The 26,918-nt window shown below is 46.5% G+C and overlaps 1 protein-coding gene across 1 annotated transcript in view; it reads right to left on the bottom strand.

The window, feature by feature from the left end:
- The window catches only part of LOC120841018 (ficolin-1-like), a 107,954-nt gene extending 99,642 nt beyond the window's left edge, over positions 1 to 8,312 (bottom strand). The window contains exon 1 of the mRNA XM_042289806.1: positions 8,153 to 8,312. Coding sequence (XP_042145740.1) covers positions 8,153 to 8,297 — 145 coding nt within the window. The 5' untranslated portion in view covers positions 8,298 to 8,312. The remainder of the gene's footprint in view (positions 1 to 8,152) is intronic.
- Positions 8,313 to 26,918: the final 18,606 nt, after the last annotated feature.

The following is a 26,918-nucleotide window of genomic DNA, read 5'->3' as shown; positions in this document are numbered from 1 at the left end:
CCGTGAAACGTTTTGTAGCGTGAGCTACACTCTCCGACGTTGAGCACTTTCGCGTGGCTCGCATAATGAGCCGTGCACCGTGCTGCGCATGCGCGAGCAGCAGTGACGTCACACGACGCACAGCTGGCGCGCCGGAGCCGCCGCCGCTGCGCGCTCCGCTGCCACCGCGTGCCTGGCCGGTCTGCACATTCCAGAGGAGTGGCTTCGTAGCCGCGGCAGACGCACTGGCGGCGCCGCGTGCCCAGCTGTGAGCCTCCGTTGCGCAGTAGCCAAGTCTGACGCTGCACCGGAGCCGCTTGGTAGCACCTCTCATTTTGTGCGCATAAGCTCACGCTACGTATATCCTGGCATAGCCGAACTAAGCCACCGCAATTTTTTTTCTTGAGGACGCCGTTTCAAACAAAGTCTGCGCAGCCATCTTAGTGCAGCGAGGTTCATAACGGTCGTGCGCGCTCCCAAGCATGCTTTCAAGTGGCGAGCTTTACTGAGAGTGGAACGCGCTTACTAAAATGGCGAGGAAAGCGGAGCTGACGCTTCACGCTCAAATCCGAGACCAGGTCACGCGTGCGCGATGGCGACCCCGCTTTCCATAGAGCGGAGCGAGAAAGCTAAACCGGTCTACTAAAACCAGGGTGTTGGAACGAAATGTTTTTCGTTCCGTTTTCATTTTCGTTCCATACAAAAAAGTTCCGTTCCGTTTTCGCTCCGGAACGAAAAAAATAATGCTCCGTAACGGTTCGTAACGGTTTCTTTCTATGAAAAAAACAAACAAATCGCAGCAAAAATTAAAAGGTACGTAACGTTTATTTTTACACCAAAATAGATAATTCAGGCGCTCTAGAGGAATCCGCGGAAACGACATTGCTTCTGAGATCATGTTCATTGCCTTGAGAATGAGATCATGATCAAGGCACCGACCATGATCTCAGAAGCAGCACGTCATCAAGTGTGCTCGGTGAAAGGCAAGACCTCTGGTCCGATAAAATAAATTTCAGCGCCGAGAAGGCCCTGAAGGCTCATGGGGATCAAGAAGTACACTTTTGCAACAGAGTCTCAGACTGCCGTAACCGTAGAAAAACAAAAGATGGACTTCTACAACGCCGGGTCACAAACTTCCCGCGCTTGCCGTGATCTGTTGTCTGTCTGTGTCGTCCGAAGAAAGCATGGAGGGAGAGGGCGCAAAAGCCAAGGAGAGCATTGCGAGCGTGTGGAGGCGTCGCGCCACCGTGCTCTCATTGGTGGGAAGCAATGGCGCCTTGCGTCATGTTTTTTGTTTCTCGTTGTATTTTTTGTCTTTGTTTTTGCTATGCTTGTTCGCCCGGAGTTTAGACGCGGGGGCGATGGCTTGCTTGTCTTCTCTTTAATTATGGTACAAACCAACGGCTGTCTCTTCGCTGCGTGAAACGAATTACTGAAATACCTGATATTTTCCCTTGAACCGAAAACCGATAAGAAATTTTTTCGGTTTCACTCCGGAACAAAATAATAAATAACGTTTCGATTACGTTTCCGTTCCGTCAAAAAATATCGCTTTTTTCGTTTTTCGTTTTTGGTTTTCGTTTTGTTCCGATACCCTGACTAAAACTCTCTAATATCAAGCGAGCGTCGACCGCCGGGCCGACCAGTGTCGTGTCGCGGAGGCTTGCGGCTATGCGGGAGAAATTAAGCGCGTTCGCACGAAGCCCTTTCGAGTGCGAGCGTGGTCTGCTAGGCTATTCCGTTGATCGCACTCAGCCCCCGCTCCGTAGCAAGGGAGAGCAGGGCGCTCGCAATGTCGAAGTGCATCGCCGATGAACGCCTTCCTCTTGAAATGCGTTCAAAATCCTATTGACGTTACCCTGTGTAACCCGGACGGTTATTGCGATACCCATTTGCGTCATGCTGCCCATCGACACTCTCACAACACGTTCCCGTGTTTCTATAGGCACTCGAGGTGCCATAAAAAAGTGCGCACGCCCGCTGGTCAAAAAAAAGTGTGACTACCCGGCTACATAGGCTAGATGACGAGAGCAACAACGCAGTTGATAATACCGAACATAAAGCGAAAACCCTGTCTATACTCCGTTTTACGTTGCGTTGTACAGCAGCCGTCGCTACGAGTTATCTTGGCCAGTCCATCGTTAACTCGTGGCCTTCCCGTTGGGTACAACTGCGCGTGGAAGCAGAATGTCACACGGCAGGGTGAAATCACTGGATTGGTTTTGATGGCTTGTAGCATTGGCTGCGGTATATAGTTTGATGGTCCCCACGTTCAGGGCCCCGCAGGCTACTACTATTTTTCTGGCCCGAGCAATCAGCTCTCGCTGTTGCTCAGGGCCCGAGCCGAGTAGGGCAGTCTCCCAGGAGGATGTGGAAGGATTTGGTAGGGGTTGAATCTCTTCTCCGAGTGGAGTCGGACAAGGCCAGGTAGAGTGATAGAGTGTGGGGGTCGGGGAATTGCAGCCCGGGCATGTGCCTCGATAGCTGCCAGGAAAGAAGAGATGGATATGGTGTAGATTTGGAAAAGTCTCCCAGGCAGCACACCATTGTTGGACCCCCGTTGGTCCAATGTTGGCAAAAAATGGCTCCTATATTGGTCTGACGTTGGCATTTTCGAAAACCGCTACCCGATCCAATGGTGGTCCAACATTGATGCCGATGTTGGACCACTGGTTTGCCAACGTTCTAGCCCACGTTGGACCAACGTGGTTTCCGCTTTTTTATCCAATATTGGCATAGAAGTTTCACCGTTGGCTGAACCAACATTGGCATCCAACGCCTTACACACTGGCTCTTCCAGCATTGGCTTAAATATTGGCTATTCCAATATTGGCATCCAGTTTAATACACTGGCAAATTTTTGCATCCATTGTCTATGACATTATTAGATGCTATTTTTCAGCCAGTGTTCTAACCAGTGTCACAAAAACAGTGCAGATAACCAAGCAAGTATGTTTCCCTTTTTCCTGAAGCACCGTTTTCTTTCTTATACTAAAATCTAATAAATGCGGCAATTTGACCATATTTGGGCACATTAGAAATCATTAAAGCATGCAAATGAATTGTTCATAACGTTTGACAGTTTATAATTTATTTAGATCGAATAAATATATTTAAAACATTGTGCAACCACGGGGGCCTGGGCAGACTCGGTGGCAGGGTCGGCGGCAGGCTCGGTAGTGGACAGGGCAGAGGGCTGGGCAAGGAAGGGGATACCACACAGGGGCATGACCACAGGATTCTGAAAGAGACAGAAGCGGGGGTTGGATTCAGGTGAAGGGTTTCAGAGGCTCTCAGTTCTCTTACGCCTGTCAATAATGAATATCAAAATAAAACATAGCTTCATTAGTAATCGGTGCCCTTTAATTAACTATTCGATTAATCGGTTCAGTTGCTCTTCAAGTATAAAATCTCGGAAAAACCTAACGACTTTTTTATTTTTACTTTTTTATATGATAAAGTTCCTTTTCCAGTAATTTATTTTTTATTATTTAGTATATAAAAAACTTAGTACTGCCTTCTAAAATAAATAGATGCGCAGGTAAAACACCGGGCCAGCTTGCTGAAATCAATGTCTCAGCTCAGACTGGGTGAAAGAAAGCATTGTAAAGGCTGGAACGCGCGAGCGTCTTCAGTCGAGGTTTGAGTCCCGTTCAGCTCGTACGCTGGCTTTGACAGTGCTTTCTCTTCCCCCGTCTCGGCTGAGACGCTGTTTCTAGCAAGACGGCCCAGGCGCTTACTATTGTTTTGTTCGTCCGACTTGTCCTTACTCAAAGCTCGATCGATCTAGATTCAAATATTTATAGTGATTAAAAAAAATATTCGAATAGTACGAAGGTTATTTTATCAATTGCTTAGCTCTAATCTTGCAACATCATGGCGTCCCTTAACCTTTCATCTAACTTTAAGAAGTTTTAAGAATTATAATCTCGCCATCTAAGTTCACACCGATATTTCTACACGTAAGAACATGACAGTTGAACAAAATTTTATGCTTAAATCAATCAAGAATTCAAAAACAAATTACGCATATAAAATAGCTTGCCGTGTAAAGACAATTAGTGGCAATTACACTCGCAGAGCGCGGTGACATAGCTGACACTCAACTTGCACCCAACAAGCCGAACCTTGTCAAATAAGCACTACTCAACACTTTGTGGTATTCGGCTTTGGACATACCTGGAGGGCTTTTCACTGCAGCACACATCTGCCGCCAAAATGACAGCCGTATTTTAACAAGGAAAATGAAACAAAAAAAACTTCCAGCACAGAAATAACCAATCAGAACGTCTCTCGCGGTCTATTAGAATAAAAAGCACTACAAATAGCGCTGTACAGGGCTTTTCGGGCCGATCGCTGTGGATTCCGCGTTGAACTCGTCGGAGATCCCTGGCACAGAGTGTGACACGGTTCAAACTCATCGGAAAGTGACAAAACGTACATTGCGTAGCAAGAATACCCATCCCCAATGGTCAAAAGGACCTCTCCTTGTCACTCACATGGAAGAGGAAGTGGTCCGTCGTGTCTTCGGTCCGTCGAAGCTAGTGGTCCCATGTATGCCCACTACAAAGGAAGATCACCGGTATGTAGGCGCTGCCGAAAGAATATCCATGGTCTTGGCAATCCGCATGTTGAAGATCGCACTTGGCACTAAGACGAAATGCGCTGCTGGTGATCGGAACTCTAGAACCATCGTTCTTGCCCATGAATGGCGGAGATGCCGAGCCGCTTCGCCTGATGATGCTGCTAAGCAATCAAATGCACTCGGACAACTTGGAAACGGACCCACGGTGTCCTTGTATCAGCATGATTATCTTGCCATTCTTGTTCCTTCGAGAAAAAAGCTATTTCTGCCCCCCCCCCCCCCCCCCAAAAAAAAAAAAAAAAAAAAACTTGAATAATTTGCGAAGCGCTCCTGCCCACTTGCAGTTCGCGGATGCGAGTGTTGGAAATTGAGGAGACCGTCCCCACCGCCTTCCAGTCGTTGCCTTATCGTGTGGCCTTGGTGCTCGCGATCCCACTTTCTGTGTGCTTGTGTGTGCGTGTGTGCGTGTGTTTCGCGGTCTGGACTCCATCACCCCTAAGCTGAGAGTGCAGAGGAAGCTAAGAAGCTTGGTGAACCAATCTCAGGTTTCTTTTTATTCACGTGATCACACTCTCTCCCGTAACCACGCGCAGAGAGCGGTGCAGGTGATGACTGGTCCGGCCGGCGCGTAGCTTCCCCGGCACTGTCAGCTTAGGAATGCGCAGTGTCCTCCTCCCTCAAGGTCGTCGAGTCCGCTTCATACACAAAGGAGAGATTAGTGACGGCGTGGGGAAAATGGGAGGGGAAGCCGTTCAGGGACGTAATCCATTTCACCTGCAGTCCGAGCGCAGCGGACGCTAGGAGCCACCTCAGCCAATCCAGCGTTGAGAGAGTGTCGTCGGTGTCGTGTGACCTTCAGCTCCCTGTGGCGCTCTGCGCAACCGGCAGGTCACGCGATTTTCTCCCGGCAGTGGATCGGCTGGGATAGCTCGCGGCGTCCACTGCGCTCGGACTGAAGGTGGAACGGAGATATAGTTCCGAGGCCGTCGGCGCAACCCCTCCCCTGCATACTTCTCTCTCTCGAATTCTTTCGTTTCTCTCTGCTGGAATTTGCTATCCGGGTTTCCAAAAACCAATGTAGAAGAGATTGCTTATACATGATAAACTCTACAGCAAGAGGACGGAGAAGGACTGACAGACAGGAAGCTCTGAAATCAGCTCGGAGCCTAATGTCAAAATTGAAAAGAGACAGTGATAAATCAAATGCGGAAAAAAGGGGCTAGACTCTAAATCAAACCAACATTGTCGTCTGCTATCAGTGCCTTGGCGCCATGTAGGAGGCATTAGGGCTCTTATTGTAGCACCAGTAGTGCCGTAAAGTCATAGAGCCGTCATTGTACAACCACATTTCAGAATAGTGTCTTGTTCCAATCAATCGCAAAGAAGTTCTTCACCTGACACGAGGTGAAGCCCACAAGCCCGTAGACAGAGTACGAAGCTTTTCTGTCGAGATCATAAAGTCAACATAATAATCTATTATGGTGACTATAACGCGCACATCGATTCTTCTTTTTTTTTTCCCAGTGGGCGGTCCTGATGATCCCATATCGCTCGCGACTCCTTAGTATGCACAGTGAAGGAGCAAAACATCGCCATTAAGTTCTGTACGTTGTTATTGTTTTGTTTGCTTTGCAGAAAAGCACCTGAATCGCGCTTTGAAAAAATAACATTAAATTGACAATCGCTCAAGCAATTTCAACTTGTTGAGGTAAAACGAAATTTGCCAAAACCAGCCTATTTCAACATGCTTCCACTATTAAGCCAATGGTGTTGTGAGACTAATACACTTTGACCATTATATGCCACTGTGTTTTTGAAATGACGATGACCGAATGGTACTAACAGGACAACAGTAACCCTTATAAGCTCGTGTATATCCAACATTGGCAAGCCAATGCTGCAGACAAGCCAACAGTGTCCATTTTCAGTCCCCATCAAATATTGGAATGCCAACGGCACGGACAGGCCAACGTTGACCATTTTATTCCAGTGTTCATCCAATGTTAGCAAGCCAAGGGTACTCAAAGGGCAACATTGTCCGGTTTACGCCACTATTCATCCAATATTCACGAGCCAATGGAACTGACAGGCCAAGATTGCCCATTTTATACCAGTGTTCATCCAATATTCGCGACCCAATGGAACTGACAGGCCAACATTGTCCATTTTATGCCAGTGTTCATCCAATATTCGTAAGCCAATACAACTGTCAGGCCAACATTGTCCATGTTTTGCCAGTGTTCATCCAATATTCGCAAGTGAATGGAACTGACAGGCCAAGATTGCCCATTTTATGCCAATGTGCTTCCAATATTGGTTGGTCATTGGAGAAGCTGGGCCATCACTGAAGATGCTATATAATGGCATAGACAATATTGGGTGCAGAATGGCTAAAGTGGACCATCATTGGACCTTTTTTTGCCAATGCTCTTCCAATATTGGCCCAACACCTTGTGCTGCCTGGGCTGTGTTTGTATGCGCCTCCATTCGGTAGCTTCGCGTCTGCTTAAGTCTTTGTGTGGAGGTGGATATGTCCTTCGCCCAGATCGGTAATATTCTGTAACCTGATTAGAGGTTTCGAGTTGCGGACTTTGTGTGGGGCGTTCTTCGGTTTCGTCGTCTGACTGTTGACGGTTGCAGACGGGTCTAGTCGAGTTGCTCTCGACCAACTCCTCTTCCCCATGCCGGGCTGCTCGGAAGGACAGTCCTTGAGCGAGAGAGTTTGCACTCTCATTACCCTGAAGAAGAGTGTGGCCGGGTGTCCACAGTATGTGAATCAAAGGGAGTTCTTCGTGGGTTAGGTGGGCTAGGATTCTTCTACTCCATTCAGAAACGAGTCCTCCTGCCCAGGCCCTGCAATCAGCCTGAGAGTCGGTGAGTATGGTAACCATTTAGTTTGGATCGCATCTCCTTGTGTGTTGGGTGCTAGTTATAGCTAAGGCCATTGCCGCTTCCTCCGCTTCTGCGACGGACGGTGATCCGAGCAAAAAGGCGGCTGTTCGCCTCTCACCGTTCGGGCGGCACACCGCGATGCACCTGCCCGAGATGGGAGTAGAGTACGAGGCCGCGTCCGCTTAGAGCACGTCCGGGTCTTCCTGACAGCGTCTGCGAAAGTCCTGACTCCGGCCAGTCTCCTTCCTGCTCGTTCTGCCTGCGAGTTGAAGGGGTGAACCGGTGCTCGTTTTTCCTTAATTTCTTTTTCTGTAACTTGCATTGTGTGGGGTGATAAACGGTCATTATTATCAGGGATCCGTTTTAAGCGGTATTTGCGCAAAGTTAAAAAATTGTTGCATCGCCCCTTTAACTATGCCAGCAGATAATCAACAGGGTCTGTGTGTGGTCAAAGGAACAGCCTAGCAGACGACGCTCGTACAGGAAAGAGCTTTGTGCGCACGCGCATAATCTCTCGCGTGTCGCCGCATCCCACCGCGGCACAGCGCTGGCCGTCCCGGCGGTCGACGCTCGCGTCATATTATTAAAAAAATTGGCCCACTGTACATTGCACCCGATATGTCGCTATTAACGAACATAATGATATCCCCGAAACATTGTTCGGTCTACGTGGATGAATGGAAAAAGTGGTCTCACGTTTGTTCGTGTTGCAGGGGTCAAATATCATGTAGATTTTCGTCGGCGTGTGCTGTCTTTCGGTTATTTCCGGAACACGCCGAATACTGCTTTCCATAAAGACGTTCCCAGCCACAAGAGGTATGAAGAGGGATACTACGAACATCTTGAGATCTTTGTCGATGGTAACAATATTCTCATAAGTCGTAACAAATGCTCCTCTCTCTTTATCTCTCCTCCCATTTATAGCATGAGGACATCACGTGGATGATTCGAATGAGCACCTGCAACAAAAACGAAAGTTGCGCTATGATTTTTTTTGTTGATGTAGGCTGAGGGGAAGAGATTGACCGGGGAGCTTTCGTTTTTAGGAAAACAATTGTATTTCAGTTGAATTACCTTTTAAAAGCATCTTCTCTGGAAATTTTCTTACTTTTTGTTATTTTTCTCTGCACAAGTAATTGACCCTATTCAAAAGTCAAAGACATTATAGAATAGAATAGTTTAGTTCAGGCACACATGTGTTACACATGTGTCTGGGTGGCTGCAGCAACAGAAGGCAAAAAGCTTTCTGATGTGTCTCCCCCCCCCTCCCCCGCCCCAATAATTAAGGAACAAAATTAAAATAAACCTAGACATCTGTGAACTATTAAGATCAGTATTATTCATATAAACAAATGAACATAAGCAATGCGCCACAATAAAAACCAAAAAATTGAAACAAACAAAACAAGCAAATTATAAAACAAAGACAAGAGGAAACTGCATTTATTTACATTGACATTGTCGTTATACACAATATCATCCAACACCCGTCTGGCATCAACATATCATAACACTTCCTAACACCATGGGAAAAAAAAAAGACATACTGAAGTCATTTTATTTGCCATATGCAAACGTAAAATTTACTTTTTATAACAATAATCTAAGGTAAGCGATTAGCTTCAAGGAAAACATGTTTTACTTTTTTCCTGAACTTGTGGCTTTTTTCTACACTGCTGTGCTTTTCGTACAATGTTTGGGTGTTTATTTAGTAGGTTAGGAAATCGGTAATCTGGTTTTTGAGTTCCACAGTTAGTTCTAACGTTTGGTTTTCTAAAAGCGGTGCGCCTGAAATTATATTCCGCAGGTTTATTAAGATAAGTATCAGAGAACTATGTCACATCGTGCTTTATCTGATCAAAAACGAGGATCGGCAATTTGTGTGAGAGGACATATTTTATTTGTAATAACCTTCATTTTTGAATGAGGGTGCTTTTTTCGATGTACCCTAAATTTTTAATAATTCTTGCAGCCTTCTTTTGTAAAAGGAATATTTTTTCCAGTGCGTGTTTTTGTGGTTCTGCCCCACACTGATAGAGAATATTGTAAGCGAGGATTGACAAGAGCGTAGTACAACTGTAGCTTGAGCCAGTTTGGTAGTAACCCCCTTAGTTTGCGCAGCATTTCAATTGAACGTGAGATGTTACATCTTAGGTTATTTACATGCTTTGTCTAACTTAAAAATTCCTCAAACCATACTCCAAGAATCTGTGTGCCGTAGTAAACTCTATTGTCTAATTTAGTAATTGAATATGGGGTTTTTACACCAGCGGTTTGTTCTTTGATCTGAATATAACATATTTTTTTCGTTGTGCTTAACACTAGGTGAGTAGACTCTAACCATACATATAGTTCTACAAACAAGCTCTTTGCAGTTACTTGAAGCTCTTGTAGATGATCACATGAAAAGAACACGTTAGTATCATGAGCATACAATATCGTAGGCTCATGATACAAGCGGCCCGTTAACAATATCGTTTATATATATTAGGAATTGAAAGGCAATCTAATCAGCTCCAATACTACAGCTCTAACAGCGTCTGGTCAAAGGATGTGCGAAATATCACACGAAAGACGATCCCAAAATTGGACGGAATACCAACAAAATTTTACGCCATTGTTTTATAGTGGTCTAGTATCGGTTTTTAAATTTGACTCACAAAAACAAAACTCATCACACACGCTCGTATATATGCTACAAATATTTTTTTTTCCGTTCGTATTATATTTATTTTACGAAACGTAACATTATTTGCACTATACAATTACTTCAATTTTGCAGATGTTCAAAGATGCCGACTGCGGCGTGGCTGACAGGCCAACGTTCATCATTTTATTCCAGTGTTCATCCAATGTTAGCAAGCCAAAGGCACATAAAAGGCCAATATTGGCCATTTTTTGCCGGTGTTCATCTAATATTCTCAAGCCAATGGAAATGACAGGCCAATATTATCCATTTTATGCCAATGTTCTTTCAATATTCACAAGCCAACGGAACTGACAGACCAATATTGCCCATTTTATGCCAGTGTTCATCCAATATTCGCAAGCCAACGGAACTGAGAGGCCAATGTTGCCCATTTTATACCAGTGTTCATCCAATATTCGCAAGCCAGTGGAACTGACAGGCGAATATTGTCCATTTTATGCCATTGTACTTCCAATATTGGTTGGTCAGTGGATAAGCTGGGCCAATATTGAAGACTCCACATAATGGCATAGCCAATATTGGGAACAGATTGGCTAAAGTGGACCATCATTGGACCTTTCTTTGCCAGTACTCTTCCAATATTGGCCCAACACCGCGTGCTGCCTGGGCGGTTTGTTCTTTGATCTGAATATAACATATTTTTTTCGTTGTGCTTAACACTAGGTGAGTAGACTCTAACCATACATATAGTTCTACAAACAAGCTCTTTGCAGTTACTTGAAGCTCTTGTAGATGATCACATGAAAAGAACACGTTAGTATCATGAGCATACAATATCGTAGGCTCATGATACAAGCGGCCCGTTAACAATATCGTTTATATATATTAGGAATTGAAAGGCAATCTAATCAGCTCCAATACTACAGCTCTAACAGTGCATTCACTCTGGCGCTCGAATCGCAACCGCGAATTGGATCCGCTCACTTTCATCATGGAACAAACGTGCAATTGTAGAGAGTTTTAGTAGACCGTTTTCATCTTCCGCTCCGCTCTGAGGGTGCCAAACTGCGCATGCGCGGCCCGCTTCGCCGGAATGGAAAGCGGAGGTCCAAAAACGCGTTTTAGTAGAGCGTTTTTCTTCAGCGTAAGAGCGTTTTGAGCGGGTTCGAAAAATTTGCTTGCGTAGCCCCACAAGCGGACGTTTATAGTACTAGTAAGACAAAAAAACCTAAGCGTTAACACCAAGAGAGTAAAAGGGAGCGTGATTGTAGAGGTAGTAAAAACGAAGGCGACAATAATAAACACAAAAGAGTAGGCACACACCCGAAAATATATTAAGCTATAAAATATAAATATAATCGTTCCACCTTGTGTGCGAGTGAAGCCGAAGGTATAAGCATGAGCATGTTGCTCTAAACGGTACTTGCACTGCACGAGCGCGCGTGCTTATCAAGGGCGCTGAAAGGCCGGCACTCGCTCTTGTAGCTTCTGCTCCACTCGAAATAAAACTGAAACAGATTTACTTATTCGAAGTAGAAAAATAAGAGAAAAGGACGAAGTTTGCGCATTGCGAGTACATCCTTTTGCGTAGTACGAGTACAGTGTTGCTCAAGGCTAGCAAGGCATCTGCACGATGAATCCCCGCTGTTCTCAAGGAAGGAGACTTCTACTAACGAGATTAAGCTGGCGAGACATCGAATCTACCGGGTGAAACAAGGAGACGGTAGGCTCTTTAAATCGACCGGAAAATTCGGTTTCTTAACTTATCACGCTACGACTTTGTGCAGCGTTGCCCACAGATGGTGCATTTTTTTTTTGTAAAATTTGCGAAGAGCGAACTTACCTGAGGAAAAAGTAAAGAAAGAAAAAGGCTTAGCTCCTATGGAAACGCAGCGACGCCACCGGTCTGCAATCAACACGGCGCCGTTTTGCACGGGAGACAAGAGATGGCGCAACGAACGCCGCCAACGAACGAGCATACGGCGCCGAGAGCCAGCGTCTTTAGAGACAATCTTTTCGACTCAAAAGCGGCGCGCGTTCCGCAGGCGGCGACAGTCGCAGAAACAAAAAAGACAGGCGCGGTAACAACAAGGAACTGCAGTTCCTTGTTGTTGCTTGCTGCTAATTACGCCGGCTCTCGGCTTCGTCTGCTCGTTCGTTGGCGGCAGTTGGCGTCGCGACCGCTTGCGCCATCTCTTGTCTACCGTGCGAAACGGCGCCGTGTTGATTGCAGACCGGTGGCGTCGCTGCGTTTCCATAGGAGCTAAGCCTTTTTCTTTCTTTACTTTTTCCTCAGGTAAATCCGCTCTTTGCAAATTTTACGAAAAAAATGCACCATGTGTGGGCAACGCTGCACAAAGTCGTAGCGCGATAGGTTAAGAAACCGAATTTTCCGGTCGATTTAAAGAGCCTACCGTCTCCTTGTTTCACCCGGTATGATTCGTATCCCTCGTGCCATCAAGCGCCAAAGCTTCCTTTCCGAACGCGGTCAGCTGGATATTTCCAACGTAGAAAAGAAACCCTTTAGGAAGCTATCCTGCTTAAAGAAGGACCAGGGGTGCTATGTTGCGCTTTTTGCACTCCCAGGAGACTTGGAAGAGGGAAGTGACGTCAACGACACAGCAAATGCAGATTGGATGTTGACAGAAGAAAACAAAATCAACACCCAATCTGTGTTTGCTGTGTCGCTGACGTCACTTCCCTCTCCCTAGTCTCCTGAGAGTGCAAAAAGCGCAACATAGCCCCCCTGGCTGTTCTGCATGCGGGCCTCCAAATACCAGCACCCGACAGATCGGCGCAGGGTGTTGCCAATCTGGCGAGACGATTTGCATGGTTTTTCCTCGACTGGCCTATCCCAACCGTCTGTTCGTACTTGGATGAGCGTTTGGACGGAACTTGTCGGTGTTCTTCAGTTCTGTGAATTTCATCGTGGGTCACATCAACGAGAGGTTCGGCCACCTGCTCGCTGACATGAACAAACATAGGTGGTTGACCCTGGCGAAACTAGAGCTGTGCTCACAGGTGAGACCCTGTATGGTTTGTGTAAATTTCGCGTTTCCATTGTTTCTAGCACAGCTGCTCTGTCTGGTGAAAAGTTACTTTTTTCTATACGCCAAATGTGTACATGGGCAGTGTCAGGACAAGTCTCGACGAGCGCGTTCGTAATCTGTGAGTATTAGTAGGCCACTTTTATGAGCCCTCTTTGCTCTACTTTACGCTGTGCGAGAAGCATCGTCGCCACCGCGCATGCGTGGCCCGCTCTGAGTTGGAGCGTATAGTTAGCGGAGTGAGCGTGCGCTCCGCTTCGCAAGTTGTAGAGCGGACTGCCCTCAGCGTCCTTAGCGTGATCGCTTAGATCTCAAGATGGCTGCACTTACTCAATACGCGTCGATGTTTTTGACCGTGACCTCAGCTTGAAAGAGGTCGAATCAAGAAGGAAAGCGTACGCCCCGCGCGTAAAAAGTAAACCATTCGATTTGAGTTCTATGTAACACAAAACAGCATAATCAAACGAAGTGAACGAGTATCATTTTGCAACCAGCACGGCGTCGGTAAAGTCGTCGCGTTTTGTGGACGTCCTATGGCTATGCAGTCAGATGTATGGGTGCGCGTGCTTGAACGCCGATTATATCTGTGCATGCGCCCTCCTGACGAAAATGCCACTGAAAGCTGACCACGAGCATAGCGCTCGCAAGCTGCACCAAAGAAACCATTCCCCTCTCAGCTTTATTTATTCACACTGGCTCGCAACTTTTGAATTGTTTAACTTTTTTAAAGAAATGTTTGCATTGGATTTCCTTGGTAGATTTAGAAAATAATAGAAACTTGAATGCAGCCTTTTTAAAAGTGCAACCCATGGTGCCGCTAGTCTTCGAGGCCGCCTTATTTTGGCCAAGTGTCTAGGGAGCAAGAGTGCTACGTCATTGTTTGTCGCGGATGCGAGTCTAAATGTATTAGACACGAATGCTGCGTCAATACTGAATATGAAATGGGTTCTAGTCACAAGTCTCGCACTAAAAGCGATGCCCAAAATATGGTGGCCGAATATGTTACCCGGTGGTGTTTTGAAAAGAGTTACCAATAACGGTCGAAAGAATATTCCACGTAAATTTTTTGTCTGGTGAAAACCAGACAGGCATAAACAATGCAAAATTTAGCAAACACAACCCTGAACGTCTAAGCAATAGTGGTAGATTAGAAATTTCAGAAGTTTCGTTTTAAATTCCGGCGTAGCGGGCCTCGCATGCACAGTTTGACGGCCTCAAACCTTAGCAGAATTAAGGAACAACTATATATATATATATATATATATATTAATTTACGATACCCAGTTTTTACAAGCCTACAATGGAAATACGCTTTATTTTAGAGGAGTAACAAGTCCCATATCACATGTTTGGTAGTGTTTAAATACTGCCGTGTTGTAAGAGTGTTTTTCTTTGTCTTTTTTATTAGGCCGTCAAGGACAAGGGAACACCCCTGAACAACTGTTTGGGTTTTGTTAAATGCACAACATGCCCATATGTCATGCATCAAAAAATTAGAAGAAGACCACAAGAGGGGGCTCGTCGTGAAGCACCAGGCAGTGATGTGCCCAGACGGCATAATTTGACGGCTGGACGAAACCTACAAAGACCATGGACATTTTTTTGTTTGTTTAATATTAGAATCCATAGAATTATCACAGTAAATCATGTTCAAGCTTTTCTACTGAGCGAAATACCTGTCCAACTGGGCTGAAAGGCATCTAGAAATATTTTAATAAAAAACGTTTACTAACGACTCCCATTTTACTTCTCAGATGTGCGTGTGAATATTGCATCTAACCAAATTACAGTGTTACAGTTGAATTCAGCATTGTAAGAGTAGCCTATGTTGCGTGGCCTTCTATTGCAAGAAAAGACCATAGTACAAGTGAGGCAGAAACTAGGCAGGAGCTTAAGCTGGAAAACGCACCTTCATAAACACACAAAAGAATTAAAAAGAAGTGTATAGTCAAGCAAAATGGTTTCATGTCACCCCCCAAGGCAGATACATACACTGCGCTCCCCTGTTAATACGAACACAAACAAAAAATCGCTTTTACTTGCAGTTTATTGCTTTGACAGCTATTGAAAAAGCTGAAAATTTGTCGCTCAGATTAGTGCCCCAAACGAGTGCTTTATTCCACACCAATAGGCAAATGTCAGCCCCTCGAATTTAAGGTGAAAAACGAAAACAGGATATTGAATGCTCCCGCTAACAGTGTCGCGCAGTGTATATAAACTCCAAGGCACCATATCACAAACCGAAGCATACGAATAAGAAAAGACTCATTTCATTGGGGGAAAAAAGTAGAGATATAAATGGAGCACCCGCTTTCGCTAATTGTCACTGTCTTGCTGCCTGAAGTAACCAAACAAAATATCTGTCCGTTTGCCGACTGCTTTAGTCTTTGGTCTTTAACCTTTAATTTTTGGCTCTGGAGAGCCGCGGTACCGCGGAAAGCAGCAGCCCGTACCACCGAGGCCCGCGGTGCCGCGTCCAGGGAACATGGTAATGTGATGAGTATATACGTGCAAGATGACGACGACATGGCTTGTTGGTGTTGGGGAGGGTGGCAGTCCGATTCGCAGAAGTCCAGACTTCGTGGAGGCGGGTTGGGCGGGTGAAGAGCGAGCTATAAGGATCTTGCACGCCGTTCGATCAGTGCATGAAGGAGCACCAGGAACATAATGGCGCTATTGCTCACTGGGGTCCACTGGGGTCAAAGAATCATGCTCCAAGGAGGTAGTCCAGCCGAAGTAGAAGCTGCCGCCTCCGAGGAACCGAGGCCCAGGGCTCAGATTGAGACACCGCCGTCGCCCGGTGTGTCATCCTCTGAACGTCGTCGTCGTCATCTCGCATAGAAAAATCGAGCCCGCTGGCTTAGACAAGGCAGCACCTGTTCCCACCGTTCAGGGGCTGTGAAAGGATTGCGGCCAGCGATTTCTCGAAGCAGCCAGCGGTTCTTGACCACCGTGAAACGTTTTCTGGGGGACGCCTTTTCAAACAAAGTCTGCGCAGCTTCTTAGTGCAGCGAGGTTCATAACGGCCAAGCGCGCTCCCAAGCATGATTTCAAATAGCGAGCACCCACCTTTCCAGAAAAGTGCCATCTACTGAACCTTTACTGAGAGTGGAACGTACTACTTCTTGAAATGGCGACGATAGCGGAGCTGACGCTACACGCTCAAATCCCAGAGCGGGTCGCGCATGCGCGATGGCGACTCCGCTTTCCATAGAGCGGAGCGGGAAACCGAAAACGGTCTACTAAAACTCTCTTGTATTGCATCGTTGAGCAAGCGCGTTCGCAGCCGCTTTGCGAACGCGGTTCAACCGCCAGTGTGAATACGGCGTAATGGTCGCGAAAAGAAAGCAACCTCTAGTATATCGTGCACCCTCGATTTCATGAATTCGAAGGCGGCGTCAACGACAAACTTGCTAATATAGACCCATCTTACTAAGCGTTCGGTGCATGCATGACGCCGCCACAACATTATTTGACAGGAGGCATGACGGCCGTGCATGCGAGGGCTCGTACCGTCTCGTTACAGTGTACTAGAATACTTGGGTAGTGTTGAGACCGGAGCGGCTCGGCAACGGGAGCTCGTGAGGGTGCTTGTATTGACAGTTCGTGGCGCCGCTGTATCAAGTTATCCAGAAAAACTCGCGCAGCCCACCTTTTTTTTTTTTTCTTTACTTTGAGCGGTGCACGTGTCGGTACCGCATTTTATACACACCGTTTCACCTAATATAGCACCGCAGCGAAGGCTAGAAGCGCGAGCTCATAGCGTTGGGAGCTACTCTTACCGCACGAGAGCTTGTGCCGCCGAGATGTGCCCCAGAGCAAGGAGCTCGCGCTTGTAGCCTTTCCTGCGGTACAACACAAGGTAAAACAGAGTAATAAAAAAAAAAAAAAAAAAAAAAAAACGGTATTTTAATTTTTTTTTTTTTTGCGGTAGGCAAAGGGTTAATGAACGGCTTAATGGGCCATGTTGCAATTGCAGCTTTGAAGGGAGCCATTATTAAAGGCCAACTCAATTTAGAAAGTTCTCGAACAAACAACGAGCTTTGAGCGAAAGCAAGAAGGCGCTCGTTTTTGTTGTGTTTGTCCGTCCCTTCCCGTTTTCCTCCTCAAGCTTAATTATCTCTACCAACCCGATCGTCCTGTCCTGAGATATTCATCGCTAAAATTTTGCCTTTCTTTGCATAATTAAAAAACCGCGCGCTGAAAGCGCGAATATGTTGTTCTGATATTGATGTGTAGGAGAATGACACAGTTGTCTCCGTCCCCTCGTCACTAACTCGAAAACGTGTCTTCTGTGGACTCGCCGGCGCCACAGATCAAGACGACTATGTTGCTATACTACGTACTATTTTCATAACGCGGTTTGTGAATCAAGCGAAGAAAGGCAAACTTTTTTGATAAATATCGCGAACCTCGTTGCCTTTTCGCGAATTGCCGAAATTGTGTTTGCCTTTAATAATAACTCCTTTTAAAACTGCAATTGCACCATGGCCAATTAAGCCGACAATAAACAAGTTAACTCACCGATTTTGGTTAATTATTAAAGATTGCAACGGTTATTCACACATTTATTGTCCACCGAGCCCTACAGATATAACGAAAGACGGGATCCACATATCTGAAAAAAAATCCTTTTTTTTTTTTTTTGTAAAATAAGTAAAGTTATGTAAAGAATAAAACAAAAACACCCTGTATGTCTGCGTGAACCAGATACGCCACCTGTGAAACCATGGGTCTTTCCCTTCGAATACCCAGCTCAGGCGAGACTTACCTGGTTGTTAGAAAGCAGCTGTCGGTTAAATATATTGTTGTGAGCGTGTAGGTTTCAGATGGTTTACACTCAAAAAGATAATGCGCTGCATATTGTAACCTTGGATGGGCTGCACATTGTAACCATTATTTCAATGCCGTGCTGTGAACTATTACAACTCTTTTCTTGCCTGATCTACGTGTGCTCATGTATTCTGCTCAAAATGATGTGAAATAGTTGCCTGTTTTCTTTGAATCTTATGAAGCATTACTTGTTCAGCCCACGTTGTCTCAGTTTTTGGACTTACGTTCAATGTTAAAACATGTGATGAAAATTGTCATGGCTTATAAGCCATTTCATACAACTTAACGTCGTGTGGTCCTCGGATGGTCGTGGCAGCCAAGAAGAAATAAAAAATTCTCACCCCTTTGCGACCGTCGCTTGGGTGGTTGGACGTATAAATAAACACAAGAATAAGTGAGAAGTGGGGCGAGCTGATTAAGGTCAAGAAAAAGAAGATGGGCAGAAAAGAAGACAGAGAAGTTAACCTGGGATATTAAAAACATACTAAAACAATCTAGGACTTTAGTACGTTCCGTTTCGTTCCATTATAAAGTAAGATAGGAAACAAAAAACTGCTTCCGAGTTTTAGATATCCCTTTCAAATATCTAATGTTCGGGCTTTGCGACCAAGGAAATGGGCATTTCTTTTAAAATGCTCACCATCCGACAAACCGAAAGTCGCAGCTAATTCTACGCTGAAACAACTTGCAATCCGCTTCTTTAAAGTCGCAATTGTTTTTATGTGAAGAAAGGGTAATGTAGCTTGTACCCTCCAATACATTGAAGCATCATGTTGCTAACGATCGTGCCGCAGCGTAATTGATGCCGCGGTATGACCGCTGGCAGGTCGTAGCTCTATCAGAAATCCTATGTGCACTCCACCAAAGGGGCAAAAAAGATTCATATTTTCGCGCGCGCAGCCGCGCATGCGCACACCTTCTGGATAACGCGCCGGTGTCGACACCTGTCGCGATCAATACCACGCGCTTCAGGCGAACCCCTCCGGTCCCAACACGACCCAAGTATTCTAGTACACTGTAGTCTCGTGCTCCACACGCGCAGAGCTCCAGCGGGTCTTTCGCACGTGCAGAAAGCCTAAAGCTCCCTCGATGCATTGCGGTAGCGGTAGTGAAGTCAAACTGCCTGGTGAAATTGGTCAATTAATTTCTCGCTTTCAGCTCTTTGCTTTTAGAAAACGTTCGTGTGGAGAAGCTGTGTAGATGCCGCCATTAGAGCGTCTGGTTTGACTTCTACAACCCAAAAGACAAGGCCTGCCTATGACGTCATCGTGAGTGGATCCCCGACCCGCGCCATGCGGCAAACACGCTAAAGTTTGACGATAATTTGCCGCAATGCGGCAGGCGTACCCGTCTTGCGGTAGAATTTTTTTAGGTAGAATCGGTTCGACTTTAGACAGGGAGATAGGCTGGTTCTTGAAAAGGGTCTCCTGAATTCTAAAGAGAGTCCACCCCCTCACGTTGCGTGACAAGATAATATCAAGCTTGTGGACTGTGAAAACGGATAGATGTTTCATGTGTCTTGCATTCATAAAAAAGATATCACCGTGACGCTTTGCCCAGATTAAAGACAGAACCATCGAGGTGCGCCATCATCTGGTAATTCTCAGTCTTTTCCTGGTCCTTTAATGTGGTCCACTGTGAGACTTTTAAAAGTTAGATTAGCTGTGGAGAATGCGGGCCTTGAAGACTGGGGCTAACCGGATGAAGAAATTCATGATATTTGCAATGCTTCAAGCTAAAACGATCACCCTAGCAACAAATCAAGTCGCATAGGTGTCACCAGCAGCCTGTGCTACAGTCCTGCATGAAGTCCTCTTGTTATGAAGAACGATGCCACAGCAGGACGCCATGGGCAGCACAGTCAAGGAAAATGTCGAGGTGGTCGCGAACACCGAAGAGTCTCGATAATGCCAAGAGCAGCTGGAGGACATGACGATGGAGATGGTCACGTACAGCGAAAACCTGTTCATTTTATCATTCAAGTGTCCCGTGCTTTCGTCTGTCTCCTATAGCCCCGTGTGGGGCGCATCGGCGGGACACTTCGCCCGGGTGAACAGATTAGAACGCAAGCTTTATAATTAGTGTTTATTTTAACCCAAAAGTATGACTGCTCTTCCGAACGTTTTCTCTTTTCACGCGAGCTAGTCTTGGCGCAAGGTGGAATACTTTTAAGAGTAAATAGCGCTATTAACGATGGTGAGTCACAGAGAGAGTCCGGTGAAAAAGCATGAAAATGTTTTGTTATTTTCTCTTTTTTTTGTAATTCTAGGATATTTCAAGACCCGATTATCACTTTGGCTAGGTTAGTGTTGCTTATCGGGTTTTATATTTTCTACAAATGGTTGGTGGTGGTTCTGAGATAATTATTACGATGGATTTTAAAATGCTAGTTTATTTTCCTATTGAGTGTGGTAGGTCTTCGCAGTGACGCGGAAATCGTGTTTAGAAGACCGTGATTTTCCAATGCAGAGTTTGATAACAGCTTCAGTAATGAAGACTAGCTGTTGATTTGATTAAACATGAGAATTCTAGAAAAGGGGGGGGGGCGAGAGGCGGGAAGATGTGGGGATTCGGACATGTATGGATAACTTAGTCAAAGATGCGGCGGGCGTGCAGGATGCGATCGCGGTGCAAGGCACGGGGCACGAGACGCGTGAAAAAACACGACAGTTCAGCCATGGCAGTGCACTCCGTCGAAGTACAGGCTCGAAATATCAAGTCTCAACCATAACTCGGCCCCTTTCTCCTGACAAGCGGTGAGCGAAAATTCCACAAACTTAGGTCATGTTTATGTTGTTTGTGAAGAACTATGGCCGTTTTCCACACGCGCCAAATTCCAGCGGCCATTTGCTGACCTTCAATTATCTTTCCCAGATGCCGAGCCACTAAAGCGGGCGTTGACCAGCCTCCGCAAAGGTCAGTGCTGCGGAGAACGACACAGTAGAACCTGAAATGGCAATAACCAGCCCTGCTGTGCTAATGATGAGGTGAAGTAAATGTAATAAGAGGAAAGAAAAAAAACTGATGGTCGGTTATGCCGGCACCCATGCACAGCTGCTGCAAAGCGTCTATAGCGTAACCATTTAGGAGTGTTCACTGGGTGCCACATTTGTGGGTGCTGTTTAGAGTGCATGCTCAGAACGAGCCCCCATTTATAGGCTGCTAAGACCGGCCATTTTGACTGTATGGAATGCACGTTGCAAAAGAACCCTGGAAGCTAGCCATGAGCACTCGCTCAGCAGTCGCGCACACAGCTATGGCCGCCAGTGAATACTTTCTATAGGGAGGCTCAAACTCTCGTTTACTCGGCTACTTTCCAATTTCTGAAAATGCTTATAAAGCTAAAAGTATTTTGATTGTGGTGTCTTGTTAAAAAGATATACATTAGCAAAAGTGCTCGAGGGCTTTTAGAGCGCAGCTCTTAGGGGCCCGTTTCCGGCTTGAGCAGCGTCGGCGTTGCCGTCGGCGTCGCCGTCGCCGTCGGCGTCGGCGTCGGCGTCGGCGTAACCGCGAGGTGCATCATGGGAAATGTCCCATAATGCACCGAGCGAGCCCCCCACCGGGGTCACGTGACCTCGTGGGGGGCACGTGACCCCCCCGAGGTCACGTGACCGCGGTGCATCATGGGAAATGTCCCATAATGCACCGCGCGAGCCCCCCACCGGTGTCACGTGACCTCCTGGGGGGCACGTGACCCCCCGAAGTCACGTGACTCCCCTGAGGTCACGTGACCCCCGCCGATGTCGCGTGACCCCCAATGACGTCATCGTCACTGATGACGTCACCGGCATCCACATCGTCATCGTCATCATCACTGATGACGTCCCCGGCATCCACATCGTCATCGTCATCATCACTGATAACGTCACCGGCATCCACATCGTCATCATCACTGATGACGTCACCGGCATCCGCATTGTCATCGTCATCATCACTGATGACGTCATCAGTGACGTCACTGATGTCGTCACCGGCATCCACATCGTCATCGTCATCGTCACTGATGACGTCACCGGCATCCGCATCGTCATCGTCATCATCACTGATGACGTCACCGGCATCCGCATCGTCATCGTCATCATCACTGATGACGTTACCGACATCCGCATCGTCATCGTCATCATCACTAATGACGTCATCAGTGACGTCACCGGCATCCGCATCGTCATCGTCATCATCACTGATGACATCACCGGCATCCGCATCGTCATCGTCATCATCACTGATGACCTCACCGGCATCCGCATCGTCATTGTCATCATCACTGATGACGTCATCAGTGACTTCACTGATGACGTCACCGGCATCCGCATTGTCATCGTCATCATCACTGATGATGTCACCGGCATCCGCATCGACATCGTCATCATCACTGATGACGTCACCGGCATCCGCATCGTCATTGTCATAATAACTGATGACGTCATCAGTGACGTCACTGATGACGTCATCGGCATCCGCATCGTCATCGTTACTGATGACGTCATCGGCATCGTCATCGTCACGTGACCCCCCTAGGTCACGTGACCCCCACCCAAGGTCACTTGACCCCCCCCCCCCCCAGTACCCTTCCCTCCTCCTCCTCAAGAGCTGCGCTCTAATTCGGCGTTACAGGGAGTTGTAAACGGCTTTCACTTTTTTTATGTATGATCTTTCTTTTCTTTTTCTTCTTTTTGAATGTTCTTCTTGTACAGCTCCTTAAATGGTAACCTTATGTCACAAATGTTTAGCCCGAATATTTTCCTGATTATACTATCAGATTCTATAAATGAATTGAGCCTGCAGTTATTGGAATTGTTTATATTCATGAAAATGTTCAAAAGCAGGCGTGATGTTGGTTAAATACTCTGCTGCAAACATAGCAATATTTTATGTTCTAGACAAAAGATGGGAGTTCTAAGATTGCTTAACAGGTAATTAAACTACAATGGAATATTTGGTAAGGTGTTAAATCACGAAGACACGCAAAAATATACATAAATACTTTTGGCAACGTATTCATCTAAAGTGGACTTGCCGCTTTAGATTGATACTTTAGCAGCCTATCAGACCTTATTGTTTTAGACGCATCTGCTCTATGAAAGTATAGAATTATTGGCACCTAATAAATCGGTTTGTAATAAACAGGCTTGCATTAAGACTCGCTCACACAGTTGTGTTTGATTACGTCAAGAATGCTTGCATCGAGCTGTTGCTATGGCGACCCTTACGACGAGCCAATGGGAAGGCTTTGTGCCGGACGACGCAACGCAGCGCAACGCAGTCGACGCAACCGCGTGAACGAGCCTTTGCTATATATTAGACTACCTTTGTGTTTGGCAACCGATTTATTCAATTACTTAGGGCCTAGATTATTTAAAAAAAATTGTAATGCTTTGTTGCGCCACCTGGTGGGAGACCGACAAACTGCCGATTCCTTACGTTCAACAAATCATCGGGAGCGGCGCTGAAGCCTCTATCCTCATCATTGTGATTTGTTGCCTTTTTTAGCTCGGCAAGCACAAAATGCGCGCACGGTTTACTGATAACTGATTGCTTCATGTACTAAATCTGATCGATAAATTTGATATATGTGTATGACTATTTATTGGTATTAGTAATTATAGTCCCTGTAAAATGGACACAACATATCATGTTTTAGTTCCCTAACCCTACTTTGATCACGATAACGGTTACAAGCTACAAGTTTCGAGGAGTCATGTAGCTTCATCAGCTTCATTTGTTTGGATTAGCAGTGCATCTTAAATTTGCCTAAATACCAAGTCCTCAGACAACTAACCGAATGTGCTTTCGTAACTTAGGTTTATTATGATGGGCAAGAAGGGGAGGTGAGGAGGTCTCTTGCTTTCCTAGTGGCTGAGGGCGGTCACGCGCTTCATGCCTCATGTGTCGCTATTATACCATACGGTGCAATCGATAAGATGGCAGAAGCACCCTAGCGGCAAATGCCAGGTAATTAATCGGAAATTCAGTTCTAAATAAAATAAAGCGGGCAAAAATATTCAAACATTGAAACCGGACATGTTTTCCTTTACGGCTAAGCAATACCTCTACAGAGAGGAACGCTCAATCTGCCGACACTCAATAGCATTTTCTTCTATTCTAGCCTTGCAATGCAAGGTGACGCTGCTTCCAGCAGGCCACTTTTGCTGGTCTTTGTGGGCAACTGAACGACAAACCTGCCTTTTTCCCCCTCTTCAATCGTCCATAAACAAAATTAAGCTCAGAAATATTTACGGCGCGGGGTTCCAATATGAGACTGGGTTTCATACCTGCTTTCAACTACGAAAGTGATAAAAACTCCTGGTGATTCTTTCATTTTCAGCAAGACCCCAAATAGCGAAAGAACTGGATGGAAACATCAGGTATAGACGCTTTCAGCGCGCGCCAGATTGAGCCGCCATAGCCGACCTTCCTTTGTCTTACTGAGATGCCGAGCCACTGAAGCGGGTGTTGACGAGTCTCCACAGGGGCCTATGGTGGGGAGAAGGACACAGCAACATTTAAAATTGCAATAACCTGTCCTGCCGTGGTAATGATGAAGTGGAACGAACTAATCAGGGGGAACAAAAACTGAAGGTCGGTTATGGCGGCGCCCTTGCAGAGCTGCCTGAAAGCGTCTATAGGTCTGTTACGGAGTTCGTTTTATCAAGTACTGAGGCCTCTTCTTTACATTCATAACTTTTTTCATAGCCTCCTCTATACGGAGAAAGCCTGGCACGTTGCTAAACAAAGTGGCCGCCGAAAGTAGGAGAGGAGGGGCGGGGAATCGGGAGCGGGGGGAACCTTCATTGCTAGCGCCACACAAGAGCGAGCGGACAAGCGCAGAAACAGTTTTTTTTTTTTTCGGAATCGCGGAGAGGAGAATTTCGACGTCAACCCTTTCCCTTCGCCGTCCCTGCGCCGCAGCCGTTTCTCCCGGAGCACGAAAACGACGGTGACGAAAACACGAAAACAAACGTGGTTCGGGGAGCGGCCGCTCACGACCCAAGCGCTCGCGGACTATCTCTGCCCTTTCTGCTCTGCGCTACCATATTGGTCGCCGCTTCGCGCGCTCCTCCTCTCCTTTTTTCTGCGGCCGCGCTCCGTATGGCTCTGCCGCCGATGTGCCAGGCTTTCTCCGTATACACGAACTCATGTTTACAAACAAACCGGAGCGCCCCTAGCGGACGCCACCGGCGCCGCGCATGCGCGGTGGACGGTGGGCAAGAAGCCCGCCGTCGCCAATAAACAAACCATCGAATTGCGTTGTTGTCGGCGTCGGTGGGAGTCCCCGTGCTCTTTTTCGCGTTGGAATTGTTGATTTTACGTCCTCCTTTCAACGTCTGACTACTTGAGCGGCTTCAGCAAAATTAACGAGGCAAAACTTTGCGTGAATGATGTGACTTGCGGCGATTCATTTCACGTGGACGCCGCAGAATGGGCTCTAAAGCCTGACTACCACGATGAGATTTTGCTCGCTATTTTCAGTCGCGACGTCGCTCGGGCTGCAAAAGCGTTGACCGTAGCTGATACGGTGGACGTCGATACTGAAACCCGCAAGTAGAATCGGGCATTACAAATCGGTGATGGCCACTGGTAGCAATGATCAACACCTTCTTGTGTCTATACTGTTTACACTTAGCCTACTTACCCGAACCAACCTTCAAAACTGTCTTGAGGCCTGCACTTAGTTCTTATCGCAATTACCGAGTCAACGTTTGGTTTACGGGCCGCTGTCGTTTGAACGAGCTGACGGCAAAAAGTAGACAAGTTTGAAAGAGCAGACGACAGTTTGAACGCATGCGAAATGGAGTGCGGGAAAGAAGCACCGCGTCCTGCGTCCACAAACGATTGGAATGTCATGTTGTCGGTGTCTGTGTGATTCTGCATACTCTTTTTTGCGTTTATCTGTCGATTCTACGTCTTCATAGCAATGTCTTACCACTTTAATCGCCTGAGCGAAATTATCAAGGCTCGTTACACCGCTAAACTTTGCGTAAATAATTTGACATGCGGCGATTAATTCGTGTGAACACCACAGAATGAACGCAAAAACCATGATGAGATTCTAGATATTTTCGGTCGCGAGGTCGCTCGTGCTGCAAAAGTGTAAGAGGTAGCGACGAGGATCGACGTCGATACTGAAATTCAGAAGCGGAAACAGACGAAGCGTAACAAGTCGGTGATGCCCGCTGGTACCAATGATCAAAATCTTGTATCTACTGTTACACCGAGCCTACTTAAGTCTTTTGAGGCCTGCAATTACTTCTTATTGCAATCACCGGGTCAAAGTTTGGTCTACGGGCCGCTTTTGTTTGAACGAGCAGACCACAAAAAGCAGACAAGTTCGAAGGAGCAGACGAAAGTTCGAACGATCAGGCGGTCGTGTGAATTTGAAGACGCACTGAACCCGCAGGTGGCCTAGACAACCTGGCGGTTTTCTTTCGTTCATGTTGGAACAAAACAAATACATCTGGCGGCTACAAAGTGTTGCCCGCGCAAGCAATCGTATAGTTCGACAGCGTCTGGTTTACCCTTTTCACGGCTACTATATCCACGTACTCGGACGAACGGAGCGGGCAGAAACACATGAAAACTGATCTTCAAACCTTTCCAGACTCTTTTGGTACAGTCCCCGTCGCAGCATTTTGACGAGAACGCAGGCTTTTTGTCTGGTTTCTCCGAAAATAACACAAGAACGCATGTCTCGCACGGCGACTTCTGCCCACCGCCCCAGACCGGAAGTGCGACCGACGCGCCATCACCGCGGCATGACGTAGGAGAGTTGAGTTGGTGTATAGACGAGGCTATGCTTTTTTAAACGCGTGCTGACCTGCACTTCGACAATGATACAGACCGCGTCGTCGTCGTAACTTGTATCAGCATTACGTTTCACCCTTCTCGCCCCTACGGGCCGGCGTTCACGTGCTTGCGCACCCGAAGGGTTGAT

Source organism: Ixodes scapularis, unplaced genomic scaffold, assembly GCF_016920785.2.
Source record: "Ixodes scapularis isolate PalLabHiFi unplaced genomic scaffold, ASM1692078v2 PGA_scaffold13__105_contigs__length_92229423, whole genome shotgun sequence".
Lineage (NCBI taxonomy): Eukaryota > Metazoa > Arthropoda > Arachnida > Ixodida > Ixodidae > Ixodes > Ixodes scapularis.
This window is presented reverse-complemented; position numbering and strand designations above follow the sequence as displayed.